General features: G+C 37.3%; 4 protein-coding genes across 8 annotated transcripts; 2 read left to right on the top strand and 2 right to left on the bottom strand.

Annotated features, from left to right (window-relative positions):
• Positions 1-1,186: 1,186 nt before the first annotated feature.
• Positions 1,187-6,534, bottom strand: LOC132254414 (heterogeneous nuclear ribonucleoprotein 1-like). The gene is made up of 5 exons (XM_059739950.1): positions 6,173-6,534; positions 5,953-6,064; positions 5,424-5,646; positions 3,028-4,231; positions 1,187-1,743 (listed from the first exon to the last, which is right to left on the bottom strand). Exons 3-5 carry the CDS (start codon positions 5,643-5,645, stop codon positions 1,730-1,732), a joined length of 1,440 nt encoding a protein of 479 aa, XP_059595933.1. The 5' UTR covers position 5,646; positions 5,953-6,064; positions 6,173-6,534; the 3' UTR covers positions 1,187-1,729.
• Positions 6,535-8,659: 2,125 nt separating this feature from the next.
• Positions 8,660-14,181, top strand: LOC100262452 (thymidine kinase). Of its 3 annotated transcripts, none has more exons than XM_002266262.5 (4): positions 8,660-9,372; positions 12,971-13,115; positions 13,370-13,491; positions 13,701-14,181. In XM_002266262.5, the coding sequence occupies exons 1-4, from the start codon at positions 9,044-9,046 to the stop codon at positions 13,954-13,956; spliced, it is 852 nt and encodes a 283-aa protein (XP_002266298.3). In that variant the 5' UTR covers positions 8,660-9,043; the 3' UTR covers positions 13,957-14,181. The 3 variants fall into 3 exon arrangements, with proteins under 3 accessions (XP_002266298.3, XP_010647234.2, XP_010647235.1); XM_010648933.3 differs by lacking the exon at positions 8,660-9,372 and adding an exon at positions 12,062-12,179; XM_010648932.3 differs by lacking the exons at positions 12,971-13,115; positions 13,370-13,491; positions 13,701-14,181 and adding an exon at positions 10,376-11,755 and having other exon boundaries at positions 8,716-9,372.
• Positions 14,182-20,524: 6,343 nt separating this feature from the next.
• On the top strand, positions 20,525-24,853 carry LOC100260361 (pentatricopeptide repeat-containing protein At5g64320, mitochondrial). 3 transcript variants are annotated; one of them, XM_059740153.1, is made up of 3 exons: positions 20,525-23,510; positions 24,138-24,234; positions 24,357-24,853. In XM_059740153.1, the coding sequence occupies exon 1, from the start codon at positions 20,797-20,799 to the stop codon at positions 22,963-22,965; it is 2,169 nt and encodes a 722-aa protein (XP_059596136.1). In that variant the 5' UTR covers positions 20,525-20,796; the 3' UTR covers positions 22,966-23,510; positions 24,138-24,234; positions 24,357-24,853. The 3 variants fall into 3 exon arrangements, with proteins under 3 accessions (XP_059596136.1, XP_059596137.1, XP_059596135.1); XM_059740154.1 differs by having other exon boundaries at positions 24,138-24,270; XM_059740152.1 differs by having other exon boundaries at positions 20,525-24,234.
• On the bottom strand, positions 24,565-26,384 carry LOC104878572 (pumilio homology domain family member 4-like). The gene is made up of 4 exons (XM_019218670.2): positions 25,928-26,384; positions 25,290-25,809; positions 25,001-25,163; positions 24,565-24,837 (listed from the first exon to the last, which is right to left on the bottom strand). The coding sequence occupies exons 1-4, from the start codon at positions 26,229-26,231 to the stop codon at positions 24,565-24,567; spliced, it is 1,260 nt and encodes a 419-aa protein (XP_019074215.1). The 5' UTR covers positions 26,232-26,384.

Below are 26,384 nucleotides of genomic sequence, written 5' to 3'. Positions count from 1 at the left end.
TTTGTGATACTGCTGCATACAACATTAGTCATGGGCCACATTGGGAGCCAAATTCAAGAAGAATTGGCTTTGAATGGCCCACTGGAATAGGTCTGAAACACTACATTTTTTTTTTTTTTATGGGTAAACAGCTGATCTCAAATTGGAATCTTAGTTGCTGGGCCTATCCTGTGTTTTGCCTGCTTATTAGTTTTCCAACTGCCCATTGTCCCCTTATCCTTGTGTACGTTTCTTTAATGCTCTTCACACACTGTCAACACATGGTTCCAATCTTGTTTTTCATAATAATGGTGGCAAAGTTTTCCTGGTTATAAACAGGGAAGGAAAGATAGAAAAATAAAAGGAGGGGCTGTGTTCAGGATGACCGCAGGGATATAAAGAAAACAAAAAAATATATAGATATATAAATTGATTAGAATGGAGATGATCCCAATGGGCAAGGAAAGGTTGACCCATTGGGAAAGAGGGAAAGGGAGATTGGACCACCCAGATTCTCCCCACGATATTCCAAATTTGGACATAGATGGAGCAACAAAAACCCATGAAAGTGATTACGACATGAAAGCTGGTACGGGACCCTATCCTTGATGGAAGTTTGGATAAGAGTCAAACCGACCACACATTCGGAAATTTGGAGCCATTCATCCCATACCAAGCCTCATGCTATGTATTGCTGTGTGAGTCTGGCCACTATGTTCCATTTGGTACCCACCCTCATCATTACAACAAATCTTCTCCCAAATATGGCTGGCCCCATTTTTGACAATGCCCTCCGCTGTCCTAGCTAGTTGGAGAGAGTTTTGTGCAAGAAAACGTTTCAACCTCAGAACACTAAACTAAATACAGATGAATCGGGAACACACCACATGTAATTTCTTCATTGATCAAAAATCTATTAGCGTCTGCGGAGCACCCTCCTAACAAAACATAGTTTAGAATTTCAGCCAAATAATCCCTACTGCTTGCTCCCAATGATCCACAGATTAACTCATTCCCATTATCCGCCCTTTCAAACAAACTTCAAAATCAGACTCTAAAACTGTTCTAAAGCCAGAAATGAGGATAAGCGGTTCACATCTGGTCAAGACTAACAAGAGTTTTGCAGATTTTGAGTTTACAGGATGGTCATAGAGACACACAACCTTACACATTTAAAGCTTTAACTTTGCTAGAAAAAGAGAAAAAATTGTCATGGAAAATGAATCAATATTTTGTAACTTATTCTCGGGACCCCAGATGAGCATCCCTCAAGAGTTTCACACTAAGTAAATCAACCAGACATTTGGTACAATCTGCAGAGAACAAATCCCAGAAAAGGGAAGAAACGTAAAACAACATGCCTGACAAGAACTAGCAACTTTGCTGGACATTACAGCGGAATAGAAGAAGTAAAAAAATAGTCCACATTTTTTTTCCTTATGTGTCGCCATGTCCCCAGAGATGCATGATAATAGTATTGCTTGATATATCCCGCGATCTGATTTTACATCTTAATCAAATCCCAATAATGAAAACCTATATTAAAAAACTCATGTTCACCTTACACAAAATACCTTGTAACTGCTCTTTGTGATGAGCTCTTCAAAACAGGCGCTCCATTAACTCTAATCAAATTCTCTTTTAAACTGAAATTATCTCAATGGGGGAAACGTATGAATTCACAGTCGTTCACTTGATACAGTGTGTTCTCCACCTACAATAACCTTCTGAAATCCATATAAGCATCTTCCTAGGCAGCAATTCCTGCAGCACATAATGACCAAAAGCATGTAAGTACCACAATGTAGCATTTTAGCTAACACTATCAAACTATTTCACGACCAAAGCAACTAATTAAAAATGGGTCAAATTATGAAAAATCGTTGTAGGACACATATTCGACATGCTAGCTCCAACTTCCAGACACTCCTAGAACAGCCAACCTAATCTCTCTTTCTTCCTTCTCTATGTCCCTGGTCAGTGGCATGATCAAATTAGGAAAAATGCGTATCTTCAATAAAACCAGGGCTTCTTCCAGGTGTTTCTTCAAGTTAGTTGGATTGATAAGTCCAGAGTAAAATCGCTGTGGGGTATGTCTATATCTCAAGAATCTGATCATTCTTGTGTCATCATTTATAAAAACTAACATTATAGAAGGATAATAAGCAATATTTCTCAACATTACAATGAGAGATTATGACAAAACAGGATGGTGCCTTCTAATATACAATTTGCCTGCATATGCAAAGTACAACTTGCATATCTCAAGTGTGTGTTGCAGATAAAATTAATCCAATAACACAGATTCATTTTGAAGTCTAATAGATATTGCAATATGAGGTCCAATTGTTGCATTTTTCCAATAGCTTAATTACCAGATGGCACTACATGCATGGCTGTAAAGAAATTTTGAATCAGATATACAAAACCACTTATAGATTGATCTAGTATTCTTCAAGTTCTTTTTCTTTTCACTTTAGTTCTCATGGCGAGCAACAAAGGAAAAGTTTAGCATATGTTTATCTTATAAACTTGAACCCAGAATTTAATTAAAGTTTGTCTCATAAACTTGCACTTAATTGCCAGAAAGTAAATTATTAAACTACATCCTAAACCCCAGTATTAATTATCGAATGGCTGATGTAGTAAAATTATAATCTCATGTTGAATGTACATCAAAACCAATGCTTAACCTGGCCATTTTTGGTGGTCATGTCAGGTGCAAAACCTCCAAACCAATGTGCTCAACCTGGCCATCTGAGGATGGCCGACATGCAGTTGGCAAATGACATTTAGATAAGGTTGTCACACATATGGGACTTGATCGTGGCATGATATTGATGATAAGATACAAAAGAACATCTATTGGATGTGCAGGATAAGAGCAGGTACAAAGCCAAAGTCATCAATCTTTATGCACATAGGAAGCCTAGGTTTGTGGTGACAGCTTATCTACACAAATTAGTTTCAACAACATTGAGGTTCTTGAGGATATTAAAATGCCAAAAATGAAAAAAAAAAAAAAATGGAAGAGGAGAAACATCTTACCTCTATTAGATTGTCTATTGGTAACACCATAACCACCGACATAACTGGCAGAGTTTTTTGTTGCAACATCTGAAGCCACATTCCCAAGCCCATAACCAAATGAGCCAGACCCCTCTAACTCTGAAGATGATGATTGCCAAGTGGGATCCCCATATACTGAACTACCTTCATAAAGGTCTCCATAAGCCCCATCATAGCCACCATCTGATGCAGCATATGGTGATGCTGGTGCCACATTATTTCCAATGTTTCTCCCAAGTCCACCCCCTCCTGACCCGAAATTGACATCACCGGTGCTGTAACTAAGATTGCCACTACTATAGGTAGAACCAATTCCACCACCTTGACCAGAAATAGGAGAGGAGCCCCAAATTGCTCCAGTATTGCCAAAAGCACCCACCCCACTACTTCCAATTCCAGATCCCATGAAAGCATTAGAGTTTGAAGAGTTTGTGGCAAAATTAAGACTCTCATTTCCCCACAAATTCCTATTTGTAGAACTTAAAATTGAACCACTTCCTCCATTACCCCCACCATATCCAACAGGGTTGCCATACCTGTTTGCATTTCCACTATACAAAGGGTTCAATCCCTGTCGATAGCCAAGATTAGAGCTCAAGTTTGTGCTTCCCCCATAGTTTGGGCTCAACCCTGGCTCCATATTCAATCCCATACCATAACCAGAAGGACTAAATGGAGGAAATCCACCCCGAGCAACTGTAGCTGGACTAAATCTACCATCTGTTCTAACTCCATATCCTCCAACCGAACTTTGATTAAAACCCTGAATGTAGCCATTTAAGAAGCTATTGACTCTATTTAGACCAAAGTTATACCCACCCACTTGGTTCCGACTTGGTCCTGGAGATGATTCTTTGGGGACTGCCCGCTTTACCTCAACCATTTTACCATTGAGTTCATGAAAAGTTTTGAGCAATACTTTGTCCACTGCTTCCTCTGATTCATAAGTAATGAATCCAAAGCCTCTTGGCCTTTGTGTGTTGTGATCATACATCACCACAACGTCCGTGATTGTCCCAAATTGATTGAAGTACTTCTTAAAGTCACTCTCTGTGACTGTTGATGCTAAACCTCCAACAAATATTTTTTTTGTGCGGGCAGGACCAGGTGACCCATGAATGCTGCTATTGCTTCTGTTGAGAATATTTTGGTCATCCCTAGGAACAGCTTTCTTTGCCTCAACCTGCGAATAGAGATCCAAATAATTTAAAAAATGGACTCGAGACAATTTTACATTTACAATAAAAACAAGTATTAAAATTTCAAAACTTTAAATCTCATGTAAAGTATAATAAAACCAGAGACTAAATAAAATATCTTATGTTTGTAAATATGAATTTGAGAACCTTAAAAATTGAAATCAACAACCAATGAAGTCTAACAGAAGTCTGATCTTCTGTGCCTTTTTTTTTTTCTTATTATGAGTTTTTCTAGAGATTTGAAAAACTTGGAAAGCAGGAGTTCATTAACTTATGAGAAAAACTAAAAAGGAATTTTGATAAAGCTCCGTTCTTTCTAAAACATTTTGGTTTCTGCTACTTCTGACATCACCATTTATAAAAGGTTCTAATAATTCATGTGGTATCTAGAACAACAAACAACATTGGACCAGTTGAAAAACCATCGTAAATCATCAAATGAATAGCTACTCAGGATGCTAAAATTCCTGTTCAAGGCCCTAATGCTCCCCTCCTTTATTTTTCCAATAGGTTTGATCTCTGTGGAAATGGTTTCCATATTTAAAGTCAATAACTATATAGTGTCCTTTTCTGTGATCCCCAACGTAGCCTTCCAAACCATTTACTTTCCAGGGACCATTTGTCCTATATTTTGAGACCATTATTTTTCTTCTAGTGTGTTGTTTTTTTCAGGATTTTATGGGCACCAATCATAGCTGAATTCTTTCTCACAGATTCATCATTTTCCTAAGGGCGCTTAAAGTTGCTTAAGACAGCACATTAATGCTGACAGTACTTCAACCACCTTCTATACATCAAGATTAATTGTTATGAAAATATAACCCACAGTTACTGGACTCATTCTTACTCAACTGTGACATGCTACTAATTAAGACATACCAACTACATTGAATGAGGTTCCAAGAGAACAAAAGTGGCATCATTTTATTTCTCAAATCAACATGGGTAAATGTTTTGTTTATAAACTTTCTGACAATCCAATTCTATATAGAAATACAGACATAATGCACAGATATCAAATGACAAAGCTGCTAACCTAAATTTCATTAAGTTAATTGATAATGTCAAAGCATCCTCATTTCAAAGCGATTTGGATATATCCATCATGCCTACCATAAAAATTTCTATAAATCCGTAGTGTTAAAAAGAAATTTTGCCTTGAAACATTAGACTTACAGTTCTACCATCTATCATATGCTTCTCCATAACAACTCTTTCTGCAACAGCAGGGTCAGCAAAAACAACAAAACCGAAACCCCGGGCTCGTCCAGTGGTCCGATCCTTCATTATCACAGCTTCCACAACTTCACCAAAAGTTTGGAAATACTCTCTGAGACGTTCTTCATTCGTGTCCCAAGAAATCCCGCCAATGAATAGCTTGCCAAGCTCCATTTCCATTCTACAAATTCCATTTCCAAGAATCCATCACGTAAATTCCCATCCATCAAAATAAAATAGAAAAATTAAAATCAACAAAATTCAGCTTTCAGAAGACAAATCAATCCCTTCTGCCATCAATCAAACTAATCACTCAACAATTAAAAGAATAAACCGGATCTAATCGGCAACACAGAGTTGGCCGAAAATAAATAATTCCACGATTCAATCCTCAATTTTCTCATATTTCATCAGATAAAAAAATCCAGTCTTTCGTGGATAACCAATACGAACCATCATAATGTGGATTGAACAATAAGAAGCATACCTTATCAAAGAATTTACACGAAACCCGGATAGGTTTTTGATTAGGTGACAAATGGGTATTCTCAGATTGATCTTTACCGATCAATTATTGACAGACCAACAATCCAAGATTCCTGAAAACCCAATAGAATTAAATAAAAAAATCTGGAATGAAAGCTAACCCAAAATGAATTACAGTGGGCAGAGATGGAAAAACAAAGAATTTGTGATGGAAATGATACCAAATGAAGGGAAGGCAGATGGAAAATTGAGAGACTCTAAGATCTGAGAGGAGGCATGGTGAGAAGAGAGGGCAAAAGGCCCTCCTTTTTCCTCTCTCTTTCTTCTTACAATCAGTGTTTTGGTTCTATTAAAAAAAAGAATATCTATATATGTAAATATTTTATGTAATGAATGGATGTTTATGTATGAAAGACAGATGAAGATGAAGAGATGTGCAAGAAGAGATGGATTTGCATCTGCATATAGGTAAAACTTATATAAATATTTTATATATATATATATAAATAGCTTAGAGAGAGAGGCTTTGGCTATCCTCTTGTTTGAGAAATTTACAAGAGGAGACCAAGGAAGATGGTGACTTGCCAGTTCCTAAGTTTGATTTTTTTTTTTTAAATAAAATAAAATTATAGCATTCTCCACCTTTTTTCTCTGTAAACTCTACTTTTCACCTTAGATTATTTCCAAATGCCCCTTTTGTTTTGTATATTCTAATCACCTCCATTGACTTAGAATGTTTCATTTTCATGGGTTGGGGCCAAAACTTTTGGTTTTTCATGGATTAATGCAGGTGAAGCTACTGGTTTCTCCAACTTTTGAACAAAAACAAAAGAAACAACTGTGCCCACATGCCTTGATTCAAGTAGAGAAAATTAACCTATGAAATGTTGATATATAGATAGGCATAGTATGAATTTGAAGCTGGGTGTCATCCCCTCAAGATCCATCCAATTGGGACAGAAAATGAAGCAATTTCAATGATTAGGGGTTTTTAATTTTAGATGGAGAATATTTGTCTGGTTTCCAATGTCATACACCAGATTTTACAAAAATTACAAACATTTTTGTGAAGCTTATGAAATGAGTATGTGGTTGGGTGATCATATTATTTGGTGTCATCATAAAAAATTTGTCAATTTATATTGATGGCCAAACTTGCTTCCACAACCACCTCATTTCACTGTTCTACCATTAGATTGACAGCATTAACAAAAAGTATTCGTATGAGTGTATTTACCTCCACCCAAACAATCTTTTCTTCCTCTCTACACCTTGTGGGTCATCCTCATCACAATCAAATCATCTAAATCTCCATCCATTTTTCTTTAAAAACCCTTTCTCTTAGAGACTAAACAAATGTAAAAACAATGTCAACCCTTGATGGGCTATGTTGTATTGAGATTAAAGAATCCAATTAAGTAGGGGGTACTTTCAAATAATGATATGGTGGACAGTCGAGCTAGATTTTTTATTCACAAACCCACCACATGATTGCTTCCTGTGGAGGCAAAGGATGGGGGGATTTTCAGATTTGTGAATGGGTTTGGTGCCATTTGCAGAATGTGTAGAAGTGGATAGGTGAAACTGCAAAATACAATAGCAAGTGGTTTAGATACAGGGATTAATGTTTGAATAGATAAGATGGTTACTAACTTATTGCAAAAATATAACTTTTTGTGCAACTTTCCAATATAAAAATGAGAAAAAAAGTGGGAGATGTGTGAAGGACAGAAGGGATTGCTTGTGCAGCCACTCATCTAATCCAAAGAATGGAATAGAATACGAAGAATGCAATTTATTTAAACATGGTCCATGGTCACATCACATGTGTGACGTTGCTTGCCTTAGTGTTCCATGACCAAAGCATGCCGATTTTTTCCCTTCTTTTTTGGCTAAACCGCCCTCTTCACAATTAATAATCACACCCCTCCTAATCTTCAATTATGTACACCTTTTCTCTCCCTGCACGTTAAGCTTCTTTACTTGGAACATTGAAAGTGATCAACCCCAAAATCTATAAAAGAAAAGGGCCCCCACTGCCCACCAACTTCAACATATACCGACTAGGGAAAAAAACCTCATGGAAAAATTTCAACACTCACAACTTGAGGATGGCCCTATTTTGAGGTGGGCATGGTTATTACACTTTTCACCTTAAAGTTTGGTAACTTGATCGGAATTAATTTTTCATATTGTATTTATAATTATAATTCTTCGTCATTTTGGATTTGTAATTATATTTTTCGTACCCATGTTTATGTTCTTTATGTATTTCTTATATTTTTATTTTGCATATTGTATTTTTTCGTGTCTATGTTTATATTTTTTATGTATTTATTATATTTTTATTTTACACGTATCAACTTAGATTGAATGCAGATATGAATAAGAAGCAACACGGAACTCTCGAATTGAAATTATTGAAATTTATGAATAAGTATGGATTTATGGATAAAGATATAAATATAAAGTAACCACATAAGTTTACAAAAATAAAATAAAATGATTATTATAAAATAAAAATAAAAATATGGGAGGTGATGGTTTGTGATTGGATACATTTTTGGGGAAGCGGCCCATAAATACACGATTACGAATCAAACCATGAAAAAGGTGTTTGGCAGTGAGAATAGCTAAACCACCAAATTAAGAAGCTGGATGATGGGAAGAAGAAGGAGCCAATCATGTGACAATTCATTAAATGGGGACAACTATGATTTTATCATATATTCTTTGAACCATAGGCAGATTGGCGGACCGCCTTCATTGGACGGCTGGTTCGTCGTCGACATGCGGGTCCATCCATGCTTCAAAGATGGCCCTTGATCTTGTCCAGAGGATTTTGATTTGATTAAATGAGTAATCAAAAGGTGGGGTGAGATTTCGACGGTCCTGATCATGCATGTGCAGTGTAAAAGCCTGGGTCGCGTGTACATGACTTTTTGGGTGAGGGTTTACACTGCTATAGTGCTATCTGACCTGGTTTTCCCTCCAAACAAAACCCTTGAACAGTTGTTCCGCCAAATTTTCCTACGTTTTTTCCTCCGAGCCGAACAGAACCCTAAACCCAAGATTGACACAAACTGTAATACATGTTAAGAATGAAATCGCTTCTTTCTCCAAGTTTCTCAACCCTCTCTCCACATATCACCAAAACCACTCCTTTCTCTCTATATTTTCTGGCTTCAAAATCCATTCACTGCAACTCCCAAGTTCTCAAAAACCCTGACTGTCTCCACATAAAATCCACAATATCTTCCATGAAACCCTTAATGTCTTCAAACTCCATTCAAAGCCGTAGGGTTCAGATTGAGGCGTCCCAGTCTTCTTCCGGAGAAATTCACGTGATTGTCGGGCCCATGTTTGCCGGCAAGACCACCACTCTCCTTCGGCGAATCCAATTCGAAACCAGTAATGGCAGGTTTGGAGCTTTTTTTGACGTCATTTGCCCCTTACGTTGTATGAATATATGATTTAGGTTTTTTGCTTATAATATGATACTTTTTAGGCTTGATGTTGTTTTTGTAAAGTTCGTACTTTTTGTTACATTGTGGGTTTGGATATTAATCTAATCTCCATTTGACTGCGGGGAAAATGTAGGAAAAGAGAAAAAGAAATTGAGTCGTGTTTTCTGTGGTTTTTGTTTCTGGAAAAAAAAAAAATAATGATAATTGAAATATAGAACTCAAGTAAGCAAAGTTCAATTGGGTGAAATTTTTTTCCCCTCCAGCCCTAAATAATGAGATTTTATTTTTCCAATTATCTTACATTTTTTTCCTGCAACCAAGTGGAGCATAGGGTTCAGTGTTGGAAATGGGCTAAGCTGGACATTCTTTGAGGATTGAAGCTACTTATATTTATCCCCATTTTCTATTTTTTTTTAAAAGGTGTAGAGATCAGAATGAAGTTGACTTTCAATACTTGTTTATGCTAATATCGTGTTTGATCATATTGGAGAGGCATATGACTAAATTGAAATTTGAATTAAAACCAAAAAAAAAAAAAAGTGAGGAAATGGTTTGCTATTTTTACTATATCATGTCAACCCTACATGGAATTGCAACAAACTGGTACTCAAATAGGGATACAAGATAATGATTCAGGCTTAGATTCTAGTGTGGCACATGAGGGGATGGAAATTTTCTTTTGCTCGCAAGATGGAAATTCTCATCATTAAGAACAAAATTTAGTCTTGGTCTTTGTGATGACATGTTTTAATGGAACAGTTTCAAATATTTCCTGTGACCTTGAGTCTGTGATTGGTTGCACAGTTTTCCAGATGAATATAATCATAATTGTATCAGGCCATCTCAATTTTCAATTTCAAGTTTGAGCTCCATCTTCATCTATATTTAATGGGTTCAATTTCCCGATGTTTCTGTTCCATTGATCAAATGCGATTATCACCGAACAGATATTCCCAGTTTTCAGGTGAAGCCCCCAAGAAACTCCTTCCATTTGGATGAAACATTAAAAGGTCTTTGTTTTTCTGGAAGAGTGATGGAAGCAGTTGGGCTATTGTGTCGAACAGGATTGCTAGTTGAACCTGCAACATATGCTCTTCTATTGCAAGAATGCATATTCAAGAAAGAATTTAAGACAGGAAGAAGAATCCATGCACAAATGATTGTTGTTGGATATTATCCTGATGAATATCTTAAGACTAAGTTATTGATTTTACATGCAAAAACAGGGGATCTAGACACTTCCCACATTCTTTTTGATGATTTGTCAAAGAAAAGCTTGATTTCATGGAATGCAATGATTGCTGGATATGTGCAAAAGGGCCTTGAAGAGGAGGGCTTGAATCTTTATGATGAGATGAGGCAAAGTGGTTTAACACCGGACCAATACACATTTGCTTCAGTATTCAGAGCCTGTGCTACTTTAGCGACCCTTGAAAAGGGTAAGCAAGCCCATTGTGTCATGATAAAGAGCCAAATTAAAGAAAATGTTGTAGTTAATAGTGCCCTCATGGATATGTACTTTAAATGCAGCAGCCTCTATGATGGGCATCGGGTATTCAATAAATCATTGAATAGGAATGTTATCACTTGGACGGCTTTGATATCTGGGTATGGTCAACATGGAAGAGTTGCAGAGGTTTTGGTGTTTTTTAGTAAGATGAAAACTGAAGGTTTTAGGCCAAATTATGTTACTTTTCTGGCAGTGATTTCTGCTTGTAGTCATGGAGGTCTGGTCAATGAAGGTTGGGAATATTTCATGTCAATGACGAGAGATTATGGTATTCAGCCCAGAGGGCAACATTATGCTGCCATGGTTGACCTTTTAGGACGCGCTGGGAGGTTACACGAGGCTTTTGAGTTTGTTCAGAACTCACCTTTTGGGGAACACTCAGTGATATGGGGTGCTCTGCTTGGGGCATGTAGGGTGCATGGAAACATAGACATGTTGAGGTTTGCAGCAAAGAAATATTTTGATTTGGAGCCAGAAAATGCTGGAAAGTATGTTGTCTTGTCTAATGCTTATGCCACTTTTGGATTGTGGGACAATGTTGCTGAGGTTAGAGGAGTGATGAGGGAATCAGGGATGAGAAAGGATCCTGGATATAGCAGGATTGAGGTCCAAAGGGAGGTGCACTTCTTCCTTATGGGGGATAAATCCCACAAACAGACTGAGCAGATATACGAGGTGATCAAAGAAGTGACTTGCATTCTGAAAGATGCTGGCTATGTTCCTGATTTAAGTGGCTGCTAATTCTTTTTCCAGAAAGTGGCTCATATTTCTGATATTTTTCATTTATTGAAAATTTTGTGCAAGTCTTGGATTTGTCAAACTTCAATTTTAATGTTGCTGACAGAAAGAGAAAATCTGCTTTAACTATAAATATGTGCCAGAAATATCGCAGAAAAATACATGCCATGGGCATATGAATGCTTCAAGCTAAGTCCCCCCTTTGCCTTGTATTCCAAGCACTGAAGGCATCATAAGCAAGAAAGGTAAAAAGTTTTCCAACTAGAATTGTTGGACTATCTTCTAGGGTGACAGCAAGATTCTAGTTCAGGAATAGTGACTCAATTGGGCTGGTTGCAATCTATTCTTTCCCATATGTTGGGCTTTGCATGGATTATAATATTGTTGGGGTGATGGGAAACTTACAGTGTATCACTAAATGGATGGCTGCTCCAAGTTGAAGTTTGAAGAATGTGCATTAAGCTTTGTATCTGCATCTGTTGCCAGGCTGTTGATCAGATGTTTAGAAGGCAGGTAATGTTTCATTTTCAGCTTAGTGGCAAATCTGAAGGCTGGGAAGATACATGTACAATCAGATTCTGAACATGGTTATGTGATTATTTGATTTGAGCAAGATTTATAGGGAATAAAGTTGCATGACCCTAATTTCCCTGGATCCCAACCCAGATTTTCAACCTTCCCTCTACATCTTCCTCAGAACTGTTTCTTCTCCTTCTTTCCAAATCTCTCTAGTTACTCTCTGCATTGGTTTTTTTTCCCCTTCCAACCCTATTTGTCTGCATCTGAAATTCATCAGGCCTTCCCTTATATTCTCAATTTCATAAAACTCAACTAAGGCCTCAGGGTAAGGGTTGTAACCTGCAAAAGGAGTTTTGACTCTCTTCAGTCAAAGTCATTGAATCCTTGACCCAAAATTTGCTGGCATGATATCTCTCTTTGCATGCCAACTCCAGAAGAATGGTAGATTTGGGCATTTTAGGATTAAGTACCTGTGCTATGGTTGACTTCAGGTCCACTCTTGATCTAGTGCTGACTTTTGACAAGTGTCTTTTCTTTCAGAACCCACATCCTGAGATCTCAATATAGTTCTCCTATGTTTACCCTATCTTCTGTATCTTTCATTTGCATGTACTCTGTATCTTCTGTATGGTATCAGGGATTACACAATTATTGCACCAATTAATCTTGTGCTGTTAATTGCATAGGAGCATGTAGAATCATGTTGGACTTTGAACAAAAATAAAGCATTATTGGAATTGTTCTTAATATTGAGTTTTTCCTTTTTGTATGTCAATGAAATGCAGAAAGGTAGCAATAATAAAATCAAACAAGGACACAAGATATGGATTGGATTCCATTGTGACTCATGATGGAGTGAAGTTGCCATGTTGGGCATTGGCAGATTTGTCATCTTTCAGGGAAAAGCTTGGTTCCGATGCTTATGATGAGGTATTTCACTGCCAAAATTTGATATGCATGATGATCATCAATGCTTTATTAAAATATTGAATTACTATGCTTTTATCTCTATGAAAATAAGTAGTCACCAATTTGCACTGCAAACCAGAACCAATTCATGTATGTTTAGGAGAAGTGCTGTAAAGCATCTTACTTTTGTCTGTGTTTTTCTTATGCTGGCAAACCTTCTAGGTATATGCCTTCTCAGTTTGTTGAATACATCTTCTATGATATTTTCTCAACAGCTTGATGTGATTGGTATTGATGAAGCTCAATTCTTTGGCGACCTCTATGAATTTTGCTGTAAAGCTGCTGATCATGATGGCAAAACTGTTATAGTTGCTGGCCTGGATGGCGACTATTTGAGGTTCACTCCACCTGGCTATTCATTCATATCAAGATTTTCTTCTTGGTTACCTGCTTATCATTGTGAAATTTTCTTCTTGTTCATTAATATGATTTAATTTTAAGAAACACGGCATCCTGTACTGCATTCATTTGAAATATATCACCTCTTAATCCACCCATAAGTTTTATGAAATCCATTTTGATTTCTAATTCAACCACTGTTTGCAGAAGGAGCTTTGGTTCTGTGCTCGATATTATTCCCCTTGCTGATTCTGTTACTAAGCTAACTGCACGATGTGAGATTTGTGGGAAACGGGCTTTCTTTACCCTAAGGAAGACAGCGGAGAAAAAGACAGAACTGATTGGCGGGGCTGATGTGTACATGCCTGTGTGTCGACAACATTATGTCAGTGGACAAGTGGTCATAGAAGAAGCTACAAGAATTGTCCTTGAATCTCAGAAGGTCCAGTGTGGCGAAAAATAGTACCTCCTCTTACACTGGTAGTAGGATATCTGGCTTTTCCTGATCTACTTTAAGCTAGTCTGTTAGAGATTTGTTTGTCCTGCAGAACATGGCAATGCTGGCTTCAAGAACTTGTGATATCTCATCAAGAATGTCTACGAAATTGTGTCAATTTCCAAGATACTCATGACCTTTTGTTACTCAATCACTCCAGTTTTTATGAGTATATACATGTATGGTCGAGAATCATGGGATGAACATAGTTCTAGAAACGACGTGTGGTTAAGCACTGATAATGTTTTCAGACGTTATTCACACTTCAAGATCTGCGATTGTGGATTGTTCTTAGCCATGGTTTTCAGACGTTGTGGTGTGACATGAACTGCCCTACCTTACATAAGAAACTAAAATAATAGATCACACATATCATCCACTTGACTATCAAGTTCTAACAGGAGTATTCACTTTGACCTTCAACAATGTCCTCATATCATGAGTGCTCTGAAAATTTTAAGCCTTAAAATTCTCATAAAAGTTACCCACTTTACCTTGCAAAAATTGGATTTGTTGTTTTTCAACCCTTGGAACAGTCTTGCTTCTTTTCAACTTCAATGCACTCCCCCCTTGGTGCTCTTATAGTGGGTCATGCTGGTCATTTGAGTTGCACGGGTCTTTTATTATTATTATTTGGGTGACTCTAATCATGTGAAGGATGAGATTTTGAGGTTTTTATTTTTATTTTTTTATTTTTTAAAGGCCCACCAATGTCACTTGCATAATTTTCCTAAGAATATGGCTACGACCTCAAAATTCAAAGGATTGAAGAAACCAATTGTTTATTGGTTTCAAACACTAGTTGCTGGCCAAACCTTTGCTTTTAGGTTGCTCCAGTTGGCTATTTATGATCACCTGCCACAAAGGAAGATCGGAGGGGACCTTGGAAATTACCCTTCAATGGTCAAGTTAAGCTTTAGGTTGAGAGAAGGAATCAAAAGTGAAGTAAAGAGAGAGGTGGTCGACAATTCCTACTTGGGGACACCCTTACGACCGTTCTATTGCCTTATCAGAAGGAGCTGGAGGGCATATGTGTTTGCCTTGACATTTTTGTATAGGTCAATTCACCAGGCAATGATGGTCAACTTCGACTAGTCATTCCTGATCATGTTGTCCAACTAAGACATATGGTTCAGATTTTGGAAATTGTCTAGAAGACCTTGGTGGTTTGCTCCCCCATAGTTGCTCGAAAGACTTGGGTGGTCGGCTCATGGAAGACCTAGGTGTCAGCTCCCTTATAGTTGTTCTGAAGACATAGGTGGTCAGCTCCCTCAATTGCTTGTTTCATTTTTTTTTTCTGTGCAATGCCCATGATGGAGGAGCAATGGGCAAGAAAAAAAAATGCTTTGAATCATTTTCTTTTTATTAGCACTCTTAATACTTTGGATGCTACCTAAATTGGGTCACTTGAAGCCTTATCTTTATGCGCCCAAGGGGTGTTTGAAGCTCCTAGCCGAACCAGGCTAATTGAGGCATCATCTTTATGTGTTTGAGGGGCGTTTAAAGCTCATATTTGGATTAGGCCAATTAAGGCTTAAATGTTTAACAGGCGTCTTGAAGGTCTTACCTAGACTATACCAATTAATGCCTTATCTTTATGTGTTTGGTCAGGGAGCATTTGAAGTTCCTACCCAAACTGGGGCACTTGGGTAGGGGGCGGGGGAAGGGGGGGATGCAGGATGTGTTTGAAGATTCTACCTAGATTGAGCCACAACCCATTCTGGGCCACTTAGAGATCTTTACATGTTCGGAGGGCTTCAAAAGCTCTTACCCATAATAGTCCAACTGAGGCCTTATCTTTATGTTCCCAAGAATGGGGAGGGGTGGAGGGAGGGAGGATGGGACCGGAGGTTTGAAACTTCTACTCGGATTGGGCCACTAGAGGCCACATCTTTATATGTCGGAGAGGAGATTGAAGCTCTTACCCAGACTAGGCTACTTAAGGCCTTATCTTTAGTTGCTTGGGGGGTGCTTAAAGTTCCTAATCGAACTAAACCAATTAACACCATATCTTTACATGCCTGAGGAGCGTTTTGAAGGTCTTACTTGGACTAAGCCAATTGAGACCTCATCTTTACATGTTCAGGGGATGTTTTGTAGCTCATACCCGAACTAGCACGACATGACGCGGGTGATTGTGAATGTATTTAGTGCAGTTGAATGATAGGGTGGGTGACATGGCTCTATCGGGTACATGTCTTGTGCAAGCCTTTACCAATTGCTAGTTTGCCTTGTGCAAAGCATGCTTAACAATCTTTTATTCCCTACGGTTGGATTAAGGGATGATCATCATCTGGGTTCAAAGCACCTCGTTCTTCCTCCATAGTTGCTCCGAGTATGTGGAACAACCCTTCCAATTACTTGTAATGCTTTGCCTGCTGGGCTTCCAGCTTAAAATGCAAGGTCATAAATTGCGCCTCAATCGTTAGGATTGGAGGATCATTGAATTTCACAATGTTAAGATTGGAATAGGTTGTGACCATGACGATGCTACTTAAGGCTTTTTGTTGTGGTTCCCATAGATGGCACAACTTGTTGGGACAATGATTATTTGTTGGATTTAGACACTGGATGTTGTCTGAACTTATGTTCTTTGGTGGTTCTGCCATTGAAAAGTCTAATTGGATGAGTTTACTCATTTGTGCACCTGGCAAACCTTTGCTTCTTAGTGGTTCTGCTGCTGAGTATTTAGACAACTTTAGTTGGGTTGATTCGAATACACGGGTTTTGGTTGAACCCTTACTCTTAGGTTGCTTTACTTAGTTGTTGAGGATCACCTATCACGTGAGGACGATCTGAGAGGACCTCGAAAATGCCACTCCAATGGTCAAATTAAGCTTCAAGCAGAAAGAAGGAATGAGTAGAAAATGAAGTAAAAAAGAGAGCCTTTTTAGAGGGGAGAGGTTATACCGTTATTTCTCATTTTTTTGTTCCCTTATATGGTATCCTCGGAGGGGTAGCTTAGGAATAGTACTACCTAGATCACCTGCATTAGATAGGTAGAACATTCTGGTTAGGTAAGCAATTCCATAATGTGGCGAGGTGGCCGACAGTGTCCCCTTGTCAAGGTGGTAGTTCTATTAACTTATTGGGTGAAGTTGGAGGTCAGTTGTGTTTGTCTTGTTGTTTTGTACAAAATTAGTATACCGGGCAATGATGGTCAGCTTCAAGTGGTGATGTTGTCTAACCAAGACATAAGGTTCTAATTCTGTAAATTATTTGAGAGACCTAGGCGGCTAGTATCATGGGCACGAAATTCCCACAATATTTTTCGCGTTGGTACGAAGCTTAGAAGCCCCCTAAGTTACTCCATACCATCCCACGCGAGATGGTAATAAAGAATAACCCACAAGGCTTACAAGGTCCCAATCCCTAACTTGTATTTTATTTTCTACCTAAATATTAATACAAGACATGACTTTCAATAAAACTCTCCTAATTTCTTTGGTGGCTTCATGCTTACTCTAAAACTCTTTGCTAGAAGGCTCTTCAATTGTCCTTTTTATAGGTATGCTGTCATCCACTTCTTATTAAATTAAGAGTATACAATACTAGTTCTACTCAAACTCTTATTCACAGCATGATACCAACCGCTCCTATTTGGAGTAAGGACAAATAATTATAGTCTTACTTAAAAACTATAATTATCATAGGAATCTAAGCTCCTACTTACATAAAATTGCAATTTTGCTTTGAATCAAACTCTTTGTGTTGCTTCTGTTTACTTATCTATGTGGCTCGTGTGCATACCAAACCTTCTGTTGGCCTACACATCTAGATCGATCCATGTTGAGGCAACATGCTCATACATTCATCTTGTTGTTGTTGTGGTTCCATGCCTTGCTCGAACCCTCTTCTTGATGCAACAACATGTTATGACATTGTGCCCACTACTCTCCCATGCATAAGCATTATGGCCTTATATTAGGCATTGTATCTAAGTTCACATCGTTGTTGTTGCATCAATATGCTTTGTCCAAGTCACTCTTGGTACTGTAAGGTGCCATGACATTACACTTATGGTTTACCAAGTCATTTCCTTACACAAGATATTGTACCTTTGTGCCACTTTCTTGTTGTCATAGGTCACTCATAAGGCCAAGGTATTGCCCCATGAGGCCTTAGTGTTCGCTTGCTCCATGTTAAGGAGCTAACAATTAGCTCCCTTAATGATTACACTTGGAAAAGATCATATGGAATATTGGTAAAGATAGAACCTAAGAAAGAAAAATTTTAGGTAAAATTTTCAAATAAGGCTTATTTTTTCTATAAAAAATAATTTATTTTTATTTATTTCTTGAATATTATTAAATTATTTTACCAAATATATTTAATTTATATAATAACTTAAATTAAGTCATTTAGTTATTTTAAATTATTAAGTTGAATTATTAAACCTTAGGACTACAACTTGAGTTAAGCTAAACCCACGCCTAAATTGAGGTATGGATGAAGATGTTGGAAAATTTTATTGAAATATCAACAAAATTTGGGAGTGGTCGATACAAAATCAATTCGATAAAAAATCGCCGAAAAATTGATGATATTTAAATATTTTCCAATTTTTCTAGGTCAACTCGATCAAAGCACATAGATGATATAACTTTATACAGAGGATTCAAATGCAAGTTAAAAGGTTCAAATCGAACCCTTTGAGTGGTTAGGGTTGGCATGAGCAAGGTATAAAAGAAATAAGTTCGAGTTTAGGGTAGAAAAACGTGAACTTAACAAAATTTGGTTGGCATAGGTTTAGGGTGTACAGAATCCATCCAACTCCACCCTCTATGCTATTATTTATCTATTTATTATTATTATTATTATTTAATATGAGATATTGTTAAAGCATCCTTAAATGTTTAAAACTTTAGTTCGAGGACTATCACGTTTATTGAATTAGTAATTAAAAGCACCTAAATTTTATGATATTGAGACATGTTTAAATTTTAATCTTATATTATAGGTTTGAAATAGTTGTTTCATTTGTTGAGAAAATTCGTTTTTGAACTATTTACAAACATTTTGCAACAAGAAAACGAAACCAAATTGATAATGATTGGCAACCCTAGGAACCTAAGTTACCCTTTAAGTTCAATCAAATTAAAAATTCCTAATTTAATCTCAAGTTAAGTTGATTTTGCTTAGGGTTGTAACTTGGGCAAGTTTATTAAAGATGCTATATTTTTACCATTATGTGGAGCATTTATTATTTTAAATGAAATATTTTTTTTATTTAATTTCCATTTATTATCAATATAATGGGCAGTTATACATAAAAAACCACTGTGAGTTAAAGATGTCCAAATATCATATGTTAAACAAATTCTTCCTTCAAAATTTGCAAAAAAAAAATTTTTAATTTTTTTTTTGTGTTTCAAAATTTTTTATAAGACTTTTTTTAACTGTATTTCCAGAGCAACCTTAAAACTGAGGATTAACAACTCGTTGCATTGTTCCCGTATAATCATGAGTTTCCATAAAATTGAAAGGTTGTTCTGCTCTTATTATATAACCAATAATTTCTTCACGACAATAAGATTCATCATAAGAAAATATTTTTAAATTTTCACTTTCATCTTTACCTAATTGCATATAATTTCTAATATCTATATTATTTTTAGTTTTACAATTTTCATGATGTCTTTTTAAATGACTTGTATCTGCATTTGAGCCACCACTAAGAAATTTGTTACAAATTTTACATTTTGCTTTTATTTCTTTTTTATTATTTTCTAAATTTATTTCTATTCTATCAAAAAAATTCCATATATTTGAAGTAATTTTTTTGCTATCACATGCATTCGATGAAGAACAAGAACCACTTGCCATAATTATAATTATTGATAAAATATTATGCTAAAAATGATAAATGTAAAATTAAAATGTAACAAATAAATAAAAGAAAAGGTGAAGTTATTAAATTGGAGAACCGAAGTAGAAATTCCTTCAAATTCGAACTCTTTGAGCCACCAATGTTTATTTTTTACCACTAATAATATTGAATAATTTGAGACAAAATGCAATAATTAAAAATGTTGTAGAATGGAAGAGAGCTTGAGAGTTGAAAGAATAGAATAAATTGAGGGTATTTAATATTTATAGGGAGATATGTGACCGTTAGGATTTAATTTCTTTTTTTAAATGTCAAGATGACTGTTTAACAATCATATACTTTGAAATTTAACATTTGAAGTGAGTGGCCTGTTCAACGGTCATGTGACCAGTGAACAGTCAACTCACTTTTATTTTTTTTCAAAAATCATACAATATTTCTAATATATATATATAACTAATGCAAAATAGTTACATAAAAATGGGTTAGCTCAGTTGGTAGTTGACTCTCCTTGAAATCTATAAGGGAAGGGGTTTGAATCTCCCTCTCTTTAAAACTTAAAAGGCATTTTAATTTTTATCTAAGCGCCCGCCCGCCGAGCCCGGCCCGGCCCATTGGAGACCCTTGAACCAAATACCCTCTCATAATTTTAAAATTTTTATTATTTTTTAATAAGTTTTTATTTAAAAAAAAAAAAAAGTTGCAAAAATGATTGTAATTGTGATGGGCGTGGAGTAAGAATCATCCCCCTGAATCCTAGATGAATACCTATCAACTTCTATCAAGAAAATAAGGGGGTTTTGCCTCCAAAACGGCTACAGAGGTTTTGGAAGAGGAGGCGAAGCTGAAGCTGCGAATCTTAAAGCTCAGAACAGACCGATTGGTGGGTATTTTACAGGGATGATGTGGTCAGCAAGGACTGATGGCATTTTTGCTACTCAGATTAGCCAACTCTCTGATTGTTTGGTTAGTTTCCCATGCTCCTGAACTACCCGTTTACAGTTATGCTTAAAATACCCAAATTCACCAAAAATCTGCAATATTTTTTCAAAACCCCTAGTTTTTCAATTTCCCCATCTGGGTTTAACAGATTTTATAATGATACTGTCTTCAACAATACAAATGGATTGGATTCGGGGACCGAGTGGGAGCGGCTGCTCAAACCATTCGACCTCCCCGAGCTACGAACTTCACTCACCCGAATTACGCCTTATCAGCTCTGTAAATTGCTTGAGCTTCCTCTGGACGTGCCCACTTCCATGGAGCTATTCCAGTGGGCAGGCACCCAGAAGGGGTATTGCCATATGTTTGATGTTTACTATATGCTAATCGATAAGCTTGGGGCGGCTGGGGAGTTCAAAACCACAGATGCGCTGTTAATGCAGATGAAACAAGAAGGAATTGTTTTTAGAGAATCCCTTTTCATCTTGATTATGAAACACTATGGCAGAGCTGGTTTGCCCGGGCAAGCCACTAGATTGTTGTTGGATATGAGAGGTGTTTATTCTTGTGAACCTACTTTTAGATCTTATAATGTTGTATTGGATGTTCTGTTGGCTGGGAATTGCCCTAAGGTTGTTCCCAATGTTTTCTATGAGATGTTGAGTAAAGGAATTTCTCCTACTGTTTATACATTTGGTGTGGTGATGAAAGCCCTTTGTTTGGTTAACGAGGTGGATTCTGCATGTGCACTCCTTAAGGATATGACGAGGCATGGGTGTGTCCCGAATGCAATAGTTTATCAAACTCTAATACATGCCCTGTCGAAGGTAGGCAGAGTGAATGAAGTGCTGAAACTCTTGGAAGAAATGCTTTTGATGGGTTGCATCCCAGATGTGAACACCTTCAATGATGCTATCCATGGCCTTTGTAAGATGCTGCGGATTCATGAGGCTGCAAAACTGGTTGATCGGATGCTTCTCCGGGGATTTACCCCTAATTCTTTTACTTATGGAGTTTTGATGCATGGTTTATGTAGAATGGGAAAAGTTGATGAAGCAAGGATGTTATTGAACAAGGTGCCCAACCCGAATGTTGTGCTGTTTAATACATTGATAAACGGTTACGTGTCAAGAGGCCGGTTGGATGAAGCCAAGGCTGTTATGCATGAAAGCATGTTAAGCGTTGGATGTGGCCCTGATATTTTTACTTATAACACACTGATCCTTGGTCTTTGCAAGAAGGGGTATTTGGTTTCAGCTCGTGAATTGATGAATGAGATGCAAATCAAGGGTTGTGAGCCCAATGTGATTACCTACACGATTTTGATTGATCGGTTCTGTAAGGAAGGCCGACTAGAGGAAGCTAGGAATGTTTTAGATGAGATGTCAGGAAAAGGACTTGCTCTAAATGCAGTGGGTTACAATTGTCTAATATCTGCTTTATGCAAGGATGAGAAGGTCCAGGATGCTCTAAATATGTTTGGTGACATGTCGAGTAAAGGATGCAAGCCAGATATCTTCACATTTAATTCTTTAATATTTGGGCTATGCAAGGTTAATAAGTTTGAGGAGGCCTTGGGATTATATCAAGACATGTTGTTGGAAGGTGTTATTGCCAACACTATAACTTACAATACATTGATTCATGCGTTCCTGAGGAGAGGTGCAATGCAAGAAGCCCTTAAGCTTGTGAACGATATGTTGTTTAGAGGCTGCCCTCTTGATGACATCACTTATAATGGCCTAATAAAGGCACTCTGCAGAGCTGGGAATATTGAGAAAGGACTGGCATTGTTTGAAGATATGATGAGTAAGGGACTTAATCCCAATAATATTTCTTGCAATATTTTGATCAATGGCCTCTGTAGAACAGGGAATATACAACATGCACTTGAGTTTCTGAGGGATATGATTCATCGTGGTTTGACTCCGGACATAGTAACTTATAACAGCCTGATAAATGGTCTATGCAAGACAGGGCGTGCTCAAGAGGCTTTGAACCTCTTTGACAAATTACAAGTTGAAGGAATTTGTCCTGATGCTATCACTTACAATACTTTGATTAGTTGGCATTGCAAAGAAGGCATGTTTGATGATGCCCATTTGCTTCTAAGCAGAGGCGTGGACAGTGGGTTCATACCTAATGAAGTGACATGGTATATATTAGTCAGCAATTTCATTAAAGAAGGTGACCAAGAGTTCTAGACCTTATCGCAAGCTAAGTCAGTCACTGAAAGGAAGTGTAGGCTTTTGAAGAATGACAAGTTATCTTTTGGTTTAGTTTAGCTTTATAAAAAGTTGCTTGGCCAATCATTTTTGCTGATACCTGAAGTTAAGAATTCTTTCAACCAAATATGAATCAATTAACCTTTGATTGTTTCATTTTCTGATGCTCCCGAGTGCACATTAATTGGATCGGTCATTGGTTACTAGGAATTTGTTGCATGAAAATGCTTGTTATCTCAGAGGAAGTGTGCTGATGCGGACTGGAGGAGTTCTAAAAGCAGTTGTAGCTGAGATTTCTTTTAGGGGAATAGACACTTCAAAGTAGTTTGTGGTGTTGATTGCATTGCTGCCATTTTAAGAGATTTGTACCCAAGCTTACACCTCTTTGAAATACTGGGTCCGAATGCTTGGAAAAAACTTCCATAGCCGATATTCATCAACTCAAATGAATCTTAAAGTTGGTTGAATTAGAAGATGTTGAAGACATATGCTGAGAAGAAAAATTCCCATTGTCCAAACTTGTGGTAACATATCTTACAATTAGTTTATTGACTTTACTTTTCTTTTTTCGTCCTTTTTGAATCTTGGCTGTGTATGCTTCCTATATCTAATTCCAGATGCATGTTTTTCAAGTTTGTGTTCAAATAAATGTTAATTTCATTTACACTGGGCTTGAAAAAGTATTAATTATAGTAGTTTCAATTTTCATGCATGATCTTCCGTTGTGTAATTGTGTTGTTTTATTGAGTATACATAAGATAATCATCAAAGTCACAATTACTGGTATGGTAATATAATGTGAATCATGCTCAGAAAATGATAAGCATGTAATTTGTCAAAATACAGAACACTAAGCAAAATTGTAGTTACTGAAATTTATCACACAAATTGAGAGGAAAACAACAATAATCATCCCAGATTATGGTAACATAGAAGAGAAAAAAGACCCCTATAATCCTAAAACCGTCCACCAGACTTGTACAGAAAGCTTGCACCCCTTGTATTTATAAATTTTTTTACTACAACTCATTCACTAAACAGCAGCTACTACTTACAGAGATGCGATTCACAAACAAGGTAAGACAACAAGTTTGAGCTGTCTATATGGGAGTTCTATTGTTGATCAATCTAAACAAGTTCTTGCCATGCAGATGGGATGCTAGACTTGGCAAATATGGTTCAAGTGCCTCCAGAAGAGATCTATACAACTGTATGTTAGCATCCTGTGGGAAAAAAAATGATATTGGTGTAAGTTTGTTTGAATAATGCAATCATTGTCAAACAGTGAGTTAAATCTCTGTAATATGTTTATATGTGCAGTCTTCATTTGCATCCAGTTGAGTAAATCAAATTACCTTTGTGACCCTCAGGGCTGTTTGGATCACATAATTGCCAAACTGATCGTGGGCAAGTTGTGGAAGTCTCCCACTTGTTGTAAGCTCTTTAACTGCAAAACTCATCCAATGAGACTTCAAGCACTTCTCCACAATATGGCTGCCACTCTTCTGAACCGAGAGTCGTACATAGTACCCTTGGAGAAGATGGCATATCTTGCTTGTGAAAACAGGGTGATGAAGTTCAAGGATGTGCTGGACAACAAAGTTCCTGAAAAGAAGATGAATTCAGCAACCAAGTCTTCATAAAATCAGAATGACATGTACATAGAATTAGGAAACGTGGTTGGTACCCTCTTGGGTCTTGTGAGAGAAACACCGTGTTGTCTGTGATTTTATGCAGGAGAAGGTCTCTGTATGGACCTATTACGTTGTTGATGAAACTATTCAATGCTATACATCCTTTTGCATGCGTGGCCAATGCCACACAGGGGAGTATTGCTGCTCTATATAATTCCTGTAGAGTTCAAATACTGAATTGTCATCAAACTATCCTGAAAAGCTTTGAGAAGCGATTTTACTGATAGATTCTATACGACAATAATGGAAAGATCAAACAGAAAGGGGTTGGCATAAACTGTAAACCAGGCTGCTGTATTAAGAGGAAACAAGAGAATTACCTCATTCTGTTCACTGCTTAGTAGGGCTAAACACCGGGAGATTACCATGGCTCCTTGTTGATCTTTCATCAGTTCGTAGAATCCAGCAGCTAGAGCTGTCACCACAGGGACAACCAAGGGTGATCTCCTTAGCACCTGGATTAGCCTCTGAATCGATTTTGAGCTGCACAAACAGGAATGCCCATCAAACAAGCTGCGCTACCAGCATAATCACATTACAGATTAATCAAAGAACACGGACCAAAAAAATAAGTTAATTGATCATTGTTTGGGATATTAAAGATTTTACCCAATTGGGTCGTGTGATACTCTAATAATTGTTGACGGTGGCAGAATCAACTTGCTTAGAATTTGGCTTAACTGGTTGGCATCGCATGCTTCAGTTAGCCTTATAAATACATTACATCCAGATGGGTGAACCGCCAGAGTAACAATGTGTGCAATAAGCCCTTCAAAAATAGTACTTTTAGACTCTGGCTTCTTCTCCGCTAAGGCACTGCGCAATAAGAATGAACCAGAGAAGTTCAGAGCCATTTCAATTATTTGACAAGGTTGCATCGACTGAATCTGTGCAGAATAATCCGTTCCAGTTTCTGGGGGATGAGGGTCAGGCGGAGAGTCTTCACGTGGTAGAGTAGGGTTCAAGTTATGGTGAACCATCATCAAAGACTGTGGTAGTACATTGTCTTGGCTACTACCCGTGTCAGTCCTTGCTTCAGACTGATTCCCCCAATTAGTGGTGGCTGGTGCTGCAGAAGAATCAGGATTTCCAGTAACAAAGCTTTGTCCGTTTGGCCCCGGATAACTTCCTATAGATGTTAAGAACACACAATCTTAGCCAGACCCAGAAACGTAACCCATATCTGTTTGTTTCAATGGAAACTTGTTAACATGAAAATTATCAGAGAAAGTTTAAAAGAGTTATACCTTCATTCCTTAAACCAGGCCATGCCCATATATTATTTGGACTGAATGATGTGGAGAATTGCGCGTCAGGCACTGCAGACTGCTCCAATCCAGTTGGGAGCACTGGTTGATTCTGAGACGAACTTGCAGAGTCGTCACCACTCTGATCTTCAGTTCTATTGAAAAGTTCTCGGAAACCAGCCAAAAGTACTGCGTTCACAGTATTCCTTGAACCGCTCATGCTGCAGCAATAACTTGAAGAAGAGCAACCGCTCACAGAAGAAGAAGAAGAAGAAGATGGAGTTTTTTGCATGGATCCTTCCATGGGTAGTACAAGGATACATATACATATATAAAGAGAAATTGAAGAGAATCCACAATAAATCAGAATTTTGATTGCTTTTGAAAAATAGTAACTTGTTTTGAAATAGGAAAGCCCAAGAAGCCTCCTGGTCGGATTAGGAAACCTTGTATCAGG

Source organism: Vitis vinifera, chromosome 10, assembly GCF_030704535.1.
Source record: "Vitis vinifera cultivar Pinot Noir 40024 chromosome 10, ASM3070453v1".
NCBI classification, from domain to species: domain Eukaryota; kingdom Viridiplantae; phylum Streptophyta; class Magnoliopsida; order Vitales; family Vitaceae; genus Vitis; species Vitis vinifera.
Note: the sequence above shows the minus strand (reverse complement) of the source record. Positions and strands in the feature narration are given on the sequence as shown.

Excerpts from the sequence above, each read along its gene's own strand:
- LOC100260361 (XM_059740153.1), top strand. The coding sequence starts at position 20,797 with ATGCTCCTGAACTACCCGTTTACAGTTATGCTTAAAATACCCAAATTC.
- LOC132254414 (XM_059739950.1), bottom strand. The coding sequence starts at position 5,645 with ATGGAAATGGAGCTTGGCAAGCTATTCATTGGCGGGATTTCTTGGGAC. Across the intron at positions 4,232-5,423 it reads ATATGATAGATGGTAGAACT|GTTGAGGCAAAGAAAGCTGT; the intron begins GTAAGTCTAATG and ends CTCTATTCGCAG.
- LOC100262452 (XM_010648932.3), top strand. The coding sequence starts at position 9,044 with ATGTTAAGAATGAAATCGCTTCTTTCTCCAAGTTTCTCAACCCTCTCT. Across the intron at positions 9,373-10,375 it reads TTCGAAACCAGTAATGGCAG|TTTTCAGGTGAAGCCCCCAA; the intron begins GTTTGGAGCTTT and ends AGATATTCCCAG.
- LOC104878572 (XM_019218670.2), bottom strand. The coding sequence starts at position 26,231 with ATGGAAGGATCCATGCAAAAAACTCCATCTTCTTCTTCTTCTTCTTCT. Across the intron at positions 25,164-25,289 it reads GTATCACACGACCCAATTGG|CTCAAAATCGATTCAGAGGC; the intron begins GTAAAATCTTTA and ends CTGTTTGTGCAG. Across the intron at positions 24,838-25,000 it reads TAAGCAGTGAACAGAATGAG|GAATTATATAGAGCAGCAAT; the intron begins GTAATTCTCTTG and ends TGAACTCTACAG.